This window comes from Lithobates pipiens, unplaced genomic scaffold (genome assembly GCF_037356315.1).
Source record: "Lithobates pipiens isolate NorthernLeopardFrog02 unplaced genomic scaffold, aLitPip1_a1.2 Scaffold_18, whole genome shotgun sequence".
NCBI classification, from domain to species: Eukaryota; Metazoa; Chordata; class Amphibia; order Anura; family Ranidae; genus Lithobates; species Lithobates pipiens.
Genome location: NW_027507758.1, coordinates 347,417,724 through 347,429,512, shown reverse-complemented (window position 1 = coordinate 347,429,512; position 11,789 = coordinate 347,417,724). Strand labels below are relative to the sequence as shown.

Below are 11,789 nucleotides of genomic sequence, written 5' to 3'. Positions count from 1 at the left end.
GCAAGTACTTGGCTGTGACGCACCTAATTCTACACCTTCATTTCTCTCAGTGCAGGTTTCAGAGAGGACTGAAGGTCTAGTGGGGTTGGAGATGCCAGCTGATGAGGAGCAAGGAGAGGTCCGCTTTGTTCTTTGGTGTGGGTCTTTGAGGTACGCTTGCCAACGAGCTGCATGGCAGGTCAACATATGTCTGGTCAAGCATGTGGTGCCTAAGCGGCTGATGTTTTGGCCACACGAGATACGCTTGAGACATATGTTGCAAATCGCAGCGGTGCGATCTGATGCACTCGTCTCAAAAAAGGCCCATGTCAAAGAACTTTTGGAATAACGCGCAGAGGCAACGCCCTGCACAGGCGGAGCTCTGCAGTGTGATTCAGTCGGTGTGCTGCCCCTAAGCTGGCCCCCGGAGGGCATCCTGCCTTATTGGAGATGTGCCGCCTCCTCCTCCTCTCTCCTATCAGGCACCCACGTGGAGTCTGTGGCCTCATCATCCCCTCCCTCTTCATCACTGGAGCAAACCTGGCAGTATGCTGCAGCTGGTGGAACATGACTGCCAGATTGCTGTCCTCCTTGAGCATCCTGGGCATCCTCATGGAGCATGTACCCAACACTGTGCTCAAACAGTTTGGGGGACTCCTCAGGAGGACATGGTGGGTCTAAGGAAGGAGTGACTGATGACATTGAGACGAGGGAAGAGGATGCATTGGCAGCTGCTTTGCTAGTACCCTGAGCCTGGGTGAGAGGATGAGGAGGATGAAGAGGGCTTGGTCATCCACTCTACCAAATCTTTGGCATAATGCAGCTCAACACGTCCAGCTGCTGAAAATAAGGACAAGCGTGTCCCTTTGCCACGTGCTGATGATGATGCACCGCATCCACGACCAGAACTGTTGTCTCTAGACACAGAGCCTGCTTGCCCTCTTTTATTGGCTCGTGACTGTCTGCCTCTCCTCGTTGGCCTTCCAGACATAGTAATGGCCTGCAGGGAGATGGGAAAACCAGAAATTGGGTAGTGCATATTGTGCTGGAGGCACACAACACCTACTAACTCCTGCAGATGCCTGTATGATAGAACACCAGCAATAAAGGGTAGATACAGGTGTATACTGGTCCTGTGCTGGAGGCACACAACATCCACTAACTCCTGCAGATGCCTTTATTATAGAACACCAGCAATAAAGGGTAGATATAGGTGTATACTGTGTTCTGCCGGAGGCACACAACACCCACTAACTCCAGCAGATGGCTGTATTGGAGAACAACAGCAATAAAGGGTAGATACAGGTGTATACTGCGCTAGAGGCACACAACACCCACTAACTCCTGCAGATGGCTGTATTTGAGAACAACAGCAATAAAGGGTAGATACAGGTGTATACTGCACTGGAGGCACACAACACCCACTTACTCCTGCAGATGGCTGTATTAGCCCCTGTATACACGGTCGGAGATTTCGACAACCAAATCCGTCGGATTTTCTCCGTCGGATTTTGTCCATCGGATCTTGTCCAAAACTGTTGCATACACGCGGTCGGACTAAGTTGTCGAAAAATCCGATCTTTCAGAACGTGATAACGTCATTTCATTACGATGGGACTTCATTCAGGCTAGTAGCCAATAGCTTTGATGTAGGAATTTGATCTGAGCATGCGTGGCACTTGGTCCGATCAAAATTCGCTACACATGATCGGAGTATGTCCGACCGGCCCAGTTGGTCGGGAAATATTTCCAACATGTTGGAAAATTGGGTCCGACGGATATTCAGACGGAATCAGTCTGATGCATACCACACACAGTCAGATTATCCGACGACACGGTCCGATAGGACACATTCTGACAGATTCTCCGACCGTGTGTACAAGGGCTTAGAGAACACCAATAAAGGGTAGATACAGGTGTATACTGCACTGGAGGCACACAACACCCACTAACTCCAGCAGATGCATGAGAAAAGAACAAACTGTCCCTGCCTATCCTCTCCCTGCATTCCGGAACACACTACACAAGGCCGCCGCGTTGGCGGCCTTATATAGTGTGGAGCGTGTACTAAACCCCCTGAGCTATAATTGGCCACAGGCTCTCCTCTCTTCCGGCGCTGTGATTGGCCAAGCATGCGGGGTCACAGTGCATGCTTTGCCAATCGTGAACCAGCAATGCACTGCGATGGCGCAGTGCATTGTGGGCCGTGAGCGCCACACGAATTTGGCGCGAGTGGCCCATAACGTTTGGTATTCGCTGAACGTGCGAACAGCCGATGTTCGAGTCGAACATACATGTGACTCGAACACCAAGCTCATTCCTACAGTCAAGTAAATAATGGTTGTTTTTATTTTATTTTTTTCATTTGTTGGTCTTCACATTACATTTCATCTTGCATTTAATACATATATTTTAAAGATAAATACCCCTTTGTTTTTAACTTGATTACCTCTGTCCATATAATAAATACATTTGTTACTTTTACATTAAATATTACAGTTAGAAGTCGACCCTGAACAGTCTGAGTTGAGGTATTTTTCCCTGGTGTTTTCCATTTGCCAGCTCCTCTTTGCCCTTTAGTCAAACACTCCTTGATGTGGAACCTGGCCAGCAGGGAGCAGGCATGATCACTAAACACCTTTTCATAAGTGAACTGCTGGAATATAACAGTCTCTTTCTTGGAAGAAGCTTGGGGAGGGCGCAGTTCAGAGCTCCCGGAGAGATGGTTGGGAAAAGTTGGATATTCTTTTGTATCATCCAAACAAGTGAGTGTTCCCTTATTACATTGTGACTGTGCGCGATTTCTAGAAATATAGTATACATTAAATAATGTGACAGAGCAGGTGATTTTAGCACATATAAAACTTGTAATGAATGGAGCTGCTTTTATCAATAGCTTATGTTTTTATTTTTTTAAAAAGACATTTTAACTACTCTGACTAGCGTTTAATGACTGTCTAACAATTCCAAACAGTTTGGTTCTATGAGTTAATGATCTATGTGTTTATAAAGAACATGGAAGTACATAGAAAAATAACAGATAACTGGAAAATGTTCATGCCTAGTGTATAAATGCTTGGCCATATTATTGAAAAAATGGAATGTCTGTATATGCAGTTCAGCCACCACTTAACTGTAGCCATACATATGTGCTTTATTTTACTGAGAATCATTTCTTTTTAAATGTTAGAAAGGTTGTAAAAAAAAAAAAAAAAAAAACCCTGTAGGACAAAGATGTAATGAGCTAGTATGCATTGCATACTAGCCCTTTATGAAATACCTTAGAACAAAGCTGTTCCAGGGGCGACCGCACACTGCCCGGACAGCTGACATTTCCCCAGAGTTTCTTCCAGGTTCCCAGGCTTTGGCACTGTGATTGGCCAGAGCCGCCATGATGTCACTGCTATGCATGCGCCTCCATTCATGGCACGGGACTCGGAAGGAACGGCACCCATTGCCGCTCCTTCAGAGCACATATGCAAGTGATGTCACTGGCTGCATGTAATGTATATATCATCTAAACCGTACACGTAAGCCTATAGGCTTACCTATAGGTAAATGTATTTTAGTAAGGTGTAACGTACTTCACGTGTTCATGTCCGACATTGAATCATGGTAGGAAATTTGAAAAAAAATCCCTGCATTTCTCTTTACCAGGAACAGTTGACCTCGGCTTAGGAACTCAGGTCCATAAGGTGATGATGTAGGCCTATTTACAATTGTCTACATTCTGATTCAGCAGTACATTCTGGGAACATAAATAAATTACATATTTTAAATTTAAAGTAACCTTTTTGATTCCTGTTTGTCTTACAACTGCTAGTTTTGTCCCATGTCATAAAGCCTATTAAACACCTGTTAGAATTAATACCAAAACCATGAAGCCAGCATATAAAGTCTTAAGATGGTACCGGGTTCCAGCCTGTATAGCACATGCAAATCCTTCATAGAGTGATGGATGTTTTAGGAGCTGTGGACTTGCCTGCGCCTAACCATATTTTGGTCTAGGACTTTCGGACTCCTGCACACCTTATTCCTTTACCCATTCACAAGGATGCAAAGTTGGCCCTATTGCACTGCCCTTTCCCAGGTCTATTCTCTTATCAACATAAACTGGTCACCTATTTGTTCCTTGCGGCTAAGTGTACTATAGCCAAGAGCTGGAAAAAAAACACAGTCTCCTTTGCAGCTGTTAAGGACTGTTTGAGCACTATAATGATCAATCAAAAGATGTCCAGTATTTTACATGACTTACATTCTAAATTCCTAAAAATATGGGAACCCTGGCTATCTTGTGCTTTTCCCACACTAAACTCAGCCAGTCCATCCACACTGTTCACTGTTTAACCTGGATGGAAAAATGTGTTTGTTTCTTTTGTTCAGCCCACTGAACTCTTTGTGTATGGCCAGCTTTATACCAATAACTATTGCATTACAGGTATCTAATAAGGGGATAGCAATCCCCCCCCCCCCCCCAAAGGGTTTATATTCAGTTCAAAGTGGATCTATATCTACAGAATTTCATGAAAATTCAATAGGGTTTAATTTTATGTAATATGGCATATGGATTTGCAAGTTCTCATGAGCAGGCTCAAAAAAACTAAAACATTCTGTGTAAGTGATCACACATGCTGTAACTATTCTGGTTGTTACATAAAGTTAAAAGTACCAACTTGATAGATCTAACAGAACTGCATAGTGTGTGGTTAAGGTTTTTTAAATCCATATCTTTAAAAGGTAGGTACACATAATCTAAGGGCTTTGCAAAAGTGCATAGTACACTAGGTGCTGCATAATTGGCACTTGAAGATCACTGATGGATGCAGTACAAACTGCTAGTCTAATTTACGGCACCATTCTTTGTAATACAACTTTCTAATTGGGAAGTCTAATACATAATTTTACAAAAAATATGTTTACCTTCCACCTGTATGTACAGCCACTCACCAATAGTTGCTGTACCCCCACCACTGAAAGATTCTGGTGGTGGGTTTTCCCAGAGGGAAATGGCATACGAATATTGTAAAATGTTAACAGTGGCATTACTTGTTGCTGCAAAAATTCACACAAAATATATAGATGGAAGTAGTATATTTGGGGTAAGTATATTTAGAAACCCTTATATAGTGTGTTCTTATATATATATATATATATATATATATATATATATATATATATATATATACACACACTCCTCACATTTTTGTAAATATTTTATTATATCTTTTCATGTGACAACACTGAAGAAATGACACTTTGCTACAATGTAAAGTAGTGAGTGTACAGCTTGTATAACAGTGTACATTTGCTGTCCCCTCAAAATAACTCAACACACAGCCATTAATGTCTAAACCGCTGTCAACAAAAGTGAGTACACCCCCAGTGAAAATGTCCAAATTGGGCCCAAAGTGTCAATATTTTGTGTGGCCACCATTATTTACCAGTACTGCCTTAACCCTCTTGGACATGGAGTTTACCAGAGCATCACAGGTTGCCACTGGAGTCCTCTTCCACTCCTCCATGATGACATGATGGAGCTGGTGGATGTTAGAGACCTTGCTCTCCTCCGCCTTCCATTTGAGGATGCCCCACAGATGCTCAATAGGGTTTAGGTCTGGAGACATGCTTGGCCAATCCATCACCTTTACCCTCAGCTTCTTGAGCAAGGCAGTGGTAGTCTTGGAGGTATGTTTGGGGTTGTTATCATGTTGGAATTACTGCCCTGCGACCCAGTCTCCGAGGGAAGGGGGTCATGCTCTGCTTCAGTATGTCACAGTACATGTTGGCATTCATGGTTCCCTCAATGAACTGTAGCTCCCCAGTGCCAGCAGAACGGCGGAGCCCCAGGCCATGACCCTCCCACCACCATGCTTGACTGTAGGCAAGACACTTGTGTCTGTACTCTTGACCTGGTTGCCACCACACACGCTTGACACCACCTGAACCAAATACGTTTATCTTGGTCTCATCAGACCACAGGACATGGTTCCAGTAATCCATGCCCTTAATCTGCTTTTCCTTAGCAAACTGTTTGTGGGCTTTCTTTTTCTTTAGAAGAGGCTTCCTTCTGGAACAACAGCCATGCAGGCTAATTTGATGCAGTGCGAGGTGTATGTTCTGAGCACTGACAGGCTGACCCCACCACCCCTTCAACCTCTGCAGCAATGCTGGCAGCACTCTTACGTCTATTTCCCAAAGACAACCTCTGGATATGACACTGAGCACGTGCACTCAACTTCTTTGGTTGACCATGGCGAGGCCTGTTCTCAGCTGATCCTTGTCCTGTTAAACAGCTGTATGGTCTTGGCCACTGTGCTGCAGCTCAGTTTCCGAGTCTTGGCAATCTTCTTATAGCCTAGGCCAGTGATGGCGAACCTTGGCACCCCAGATGTTTTGGAACTACATCTCCCATGATGCTCCACTACACTGCAGAGTGCATGAGCATCATGGGAAATGTAGTTCCAAAACATCTGGGGTGCCAAGGTTCGCCATCACTGGCCTAGGCCATCCATATGTAGAGCAACCATTCTTTTTTTCAGATCCTCAAAGAGTTCTTTGCTATGAGGTGCCAGTATGAGAGAGTGAGAGCAATAATACCAAATTTAAAACACCTGCTCCCCATTCATTTGGTAGATCTGAAGACAAAAAATCAGCAGAAAATCTGTATCTATGTATGGGGCTTTACTGTGTTCGGGTGTACAGTATATACAGATTTAAATAACAAGAAGAGCCACAGGCACTTAAAGGGGGTTGTGTTAGTGCAGGTCCATGAGAACTCCTAAAATTAAAAATATGTGGTATTCATAGCACACTTTCACTTACAAAGTCACACATTCCAGCAATGGTGCCGATTTCTCACTATTAAGAGTTTTTCCCAGGTTTGATGTTCATGGTACCTTCTAAGGTGGAAGATGAATGCCCCCACTTAGCCAGGTCTAGCATTGGGCCAAAAGTCAGCTGACAGTGTCTGGGATCCCATGGTATAATATCCCCTAGATAAGTTATAATTATATGCAGATAGGCATAGATATATAAATTAATCCAGTCCAAGATGAGCAGATGTCCAATGTAATGTTTGAAGAAAGCGTTAAGTTTCATAATTTTCAGTAAAAAAGGAAACGGTGCTATACATCCCCATCCATCGGCCTGTTTGCTGAAACTTCCCTGTGTAGCAGAGGTCCCAACACAACTCCAATTCCACTCCTTGGATTTGTGAAAAATAAAGTGTACCTCTGCTGACCACTGCCGTTGCTACTGCTGACCCCTAGTTACTGCAGGACACACTTGATGTGCAGGAATTGTAAAAATTCTGAAGGAGAGTGAAAGTAAAGCTAATCCTTCTAGATGGATAGTGATTATCCAGCCGATTGAGCAAATATCAGCTATATTCCCTGTGGTGTATGCATAGCGCCCATCTGCCCCCGATTTCTAGGGACTGTCACTAATTTGGAACAAAGACCTTTGGTCTGATCTATATAGTTGTTTATAAAATGCATTATTTATCTTTCAAAAAGTGTTTCCCGGTGCTAAACCTTTCATCAAATTACTAAACTGCTGCATTTGTAAATTTCAAGAGCCAGTATAAAGGAAAAGTAGTGGTAAAAAGAAGCACTTGTGCGTTTAACTATTTTTAATTTTTTTGCAGAATTCTCAATTAAGGGGGCATGGCAGGGGGTGTGTCCTTTGCCTACATACTTTTGCTAATAGGTGTCCCTTATTCCCATCTCAAAGTTGGGAGCAGGACCGTCTTTAATATTGATGGGACCCTGGGCAAACATTTTTTTTTGGGCCCCTTCTGTGCAATTTTGCTCTCCACCTGCTCTGAGACATACAATAAATAACAGCTAGACTCAAAATCAGTTTACTGAATCAGATCAGGCAGCAATTGCGATTTGTTGCCAGAGGTGACAGTGTATCATTACCGCTCACTGACTGGGTGCTAGAGGTTACAACACACATTATGGCTCACTGATATTTTCTAGCACTTACAGCACATGACTTCTGCTTGTTGATTGGATGCTAGAGATTACTCTAAATCAATACTGCTAACTGATTGCTAGAGGTTACTGAGCATCTATACCACTCACTAATTGATTGTTAGGGGTTACTGCACATTATTACTGCTCACCGATTGTTTGCTAAAGGTTACAGCACATCATCTGTTCACTGCCTGCCTGCGTATTCACATACACCAAAATTCAGGGTGCTGTGGCACCATATTATTTTGAAGACACGTTCCACCTCCAATTTGCTTACTTTTGCACAACAGGCTGATAGGCTTAATGACCACAGTTGTAGGCAGAATCGTGCTCCTTTACCTCCCCAGTGGGCAGCATTCAGCAGAAGTGATGGTGCATGTGACCTCAGAGGGACATGATATACATATGAATGGTGTCTCTATATATCAATGCTGCGGTCCATGACTATTTACATATTATTGCCACCACTATTTACATGTAAACACTGGGTCTACAGGTGAGTCATCTGTACATGGCAATAGGGCAGAGCTAGGCAACAGCAATAGAAGTTTACACTGAGATATCGGAACACAACACAGGACTAAAACTTCAAGGGATAAGGGAATTTAAACTGGGATAGTTAGCAAGTATGGGGCAGCTGCTTTGGGCCTCACTACAATGATGGGCAGCTGCCCTTTTTGCCCTGCCTTAAAAACGGTCCTGGTTGGGAGGTATGTGTATTTATGATTAATAATAACACTATAATGTTCATTTATATTCATTAGCTTTTATTAACAGAATTTTAAGGAAAAGAGAGGGTAGGCAGCAGCCACCAATATCTTTTATCTTCCTGACAAAATTACTTCTTTCTGTGCAGAAAACTAACATATAGCAATCTGTTAAATGATTGCTAAAAGTGCAATTTAAGATGACTATGTCTACAACCACATATGTACAAATGTTATGTACTAATTAAGTGTGTGCAGCTTTGAATAAATCCTTTACACTCTAAGGCTTGGTTCACACAGGGGCGGCACGACTTGCAGCGCCGCGACCTGCACACGATCAGCGGCGACTTGCAAAACGACTTCTGTATAGAAGTCAATGCAAGTCGCCTGAAGTCGCCCCAAAGTAGTACAGGAACCTTTTTTCTAAGTCGGAGCGACTTGAGTCGCTCCTATTAGAATGGTTCCATAGTACAGAACGGAGCGCGACTTGTCAGGTGGCGAAGTCGCCTGGACAAGTCGACCCTGTGTGAACCGAGCCTTACTGTGCCAGAGCACACTAATAAAATGAAGAATATTTTAGGGGGTGTTTTCACCTCCAGCTATGCGGAACTGTAGTGAGCTGCACCACTTTGTATAATTTAAAGTTATGTAACCTGTTTTTCTGTAGGGAAAAGTCACTCTTGGGCAATCTGGAAAGTATATTGGGATGATGTAATAGCTGGATTTCTGCTCGTGCTAAGACATATAATGAATCCAATGTATGGTTAGCTTAGCTTGTGCATTATAGATCTGTGTTGAAGGGTAATATGTAATGTTCTGTACGTGTATTCCAGTTTTTCCTGCAGTACTTAATGTAAACACTGTACAATAGCTTTCTTTTTAGGCATTCACTCTTCTGGTGATGTTTACCACAGGATGTCTTTCTACTTGTAAATGAAATAAAATGATTGGCTCCTACCATGTTTACAGTACATCCTCTGTTACATTCAGGCTCCATGCCAGAAACCTAGACTCCTACTTTCAGCGTAATGTAGAGATCAGCCATCCATCTATGTATGAGATCCAAATGCCTAATGGCTTTTCAGAGACATTAGGCAAAAACCCAAGTTGGATGAATAACTTTGTTTCATATAAAAAGGTCTGACGCCAGAGATTTCCCATATGGTTTGACAGTAGCCGTACGATGAAGGTCTAAGTGACCACATAGAAGTTAGCTTAGCTGCATTATTTCTTGATGTTTGACTGCACAGAGATCAATCTGCAGGATCACTATCTATCCTGTCTCTTTTTTTCGTAGATTGCTCTGGAATGTACAAAAACAAAATAAAGTGTAAATAAGTGCCTGAAGGAAATGTATTGTCTTTTCAAACTTTTCTTTTTTAAATAGAAACACAGAAAATTTTCAAAAAAGTAATTGACCAAGTGGTTCATTGAATCTCCCCTTTTTTGTCCGAATATTGACTGCTGGTGCCCAACTGCCAGCTCTCTGTGTCCTAGGCTGGGTCTTACACCTGTTGGCCACTTTGCAGATGCTTTGTTTAGCACCCAGCACTAAAATAAAGCCAGTACTGTCAGGTAAGTGATGATGTAAGTAACCACTGACCATCAATGCTGGGGGAGGGGGGGTAATTTTACTGCCATGGATTTACCACTGGTGGGAAGAGTGTATAAGACCACTGCAATTGATCTCCAAGAACTGGACAAGAGATTAGGAAGCCTAACTAGAACAGGGTTTCTCAACTGGGATTCTGCAAAAATATCCCCAGGGGTTTCACTGCCAATCACAATTGTAGTGGGTGTTCTGTATATCCTCTCAATGCTGTTTTAGAAGTGCACTGACAGTCAGCATTCACTAATACCCAATGCCTCCTCTGTAGTTCCAGAACCCAGAGGATGGCACCAGGAGGAGTGGCTAGAGCAGGAGCACGTTGCTGCAGCAGAAGGTTAGATGCTTTGTATGGCAGCACTTAATGCAGGCTGCAGAGAGTGGGGAAAGGAGAGCAGCAGCATGTGGATGAAGCAGAAGGTGACATCCTGTGCATGGCAGCGTTGAATGAGGACTGCTTGCATGAATACAGAACCATGTGGTGGAATGTAACAGGAGGGGTGACCTACTGTGTTTGCAGTGCAAGCTCGCTAGAAATATACTATACAGTAAATACCATACTTTTCCTTTAACATACAGTGAAGAAAAAAATATTTGATCCCCTGCAGATTTTGTAAGTTTGTACATGTACAAAGAAATTAATGGTCTATAGATTGAGTTGCAGTTCATTGAGTAAGATAAGTATTTGATCCCTAAGCAAAACATGACTTAGTACTTGGTGGAGAAACCCTTGTTGGCAAGCACAGAGAAGACGTTTCTTATAGTTTGTTACCAGGTTTGCACATCTCAGAAAGGATTTTGGTACATTCGTCTTTACAGATCTTCTCTAAATCTTTAAGGTTTCTTGGCTGTCGCATGGCAAATTGAAGTTTCAGCTCACTCCATAAATTTTCTATAGGATTAAGGTTTGGAGACTGGCTAGGCCACTCCATGACCTTTAATGAGCTGCTTCTTGAGCCACTCTTTTGTTGCCTTGGAGGTATGTTTTGGGTCATTGTCATGCTGGAAGACCCATCCAGGACCCATCTTCAGTGTTTTGGCTGAGGGAAAAAGGTTCTCATCCAAGAATTTGCAATACATGACCCCGTCCATTGGCCCCTTAATGTAGAAACTTTGGCCTGTATCTTTAGCATAACGTTTCCCAAAAAAAAAAAAAAAAGTTTCCACCTCCATGCTTTACTGAAGGGATAGTGTTCTTATGGTAATAGCATTTTCTTCCAAACACAGCCAGTCGAGTTAATGCCAAAGATTTTGGTCTCAACTGTTCACAGCACTTTCTCCCAATCCTTCTCTGAATCATTTAGATGTTCATTGGCAGACTTCAGATGGGCCTGTTCTTGTGCCTTCTTGAGGAAGGGGGCCCTGCGGGGGTTGCAGGTTTTCTATCCATGGCAGTGTATTGTGTTACCAATGGTTTGTTTGGTGACTGTGGTCCTAACTGCCTTGAGGTCATTCACAGGCTCCTCCCGTGTAGTTCTGGGCTGATCCCTCACTTTTCTCATCATCCTTACCCCATGA

The 11,789-nt window shown here is 43.0% G+C and overlaps 1 protein-coding gene across 2 annotated transcripts in view; it reads left to right on the top strand.

Annotated features, from left to right (window-relative positions):
- Positions 1-2,587: 2,587 nt before the first annotated feature.
- Positions 2,588-11,789, top strand: part of MELTF (melanotransferrin) — a 122,421-nt gene continuing 113,219 nt past the window's right edge. For both annotated transcript variants that reach the window (XR_013276773.1, XM_077487431.1), the window contains exon 1: positions 2,588-2,744. Coding sequence is in view for 1 of the 2 variants with exons in the window: in XM_077487431.1 (XP_077343557.1) it covers positions 2,603-2,744 (142 nt within the window). In the remaining variant the exon portion in view is untranslated. The remainder of the gene's footprint in view (positions 2,745-11,789) is intronic.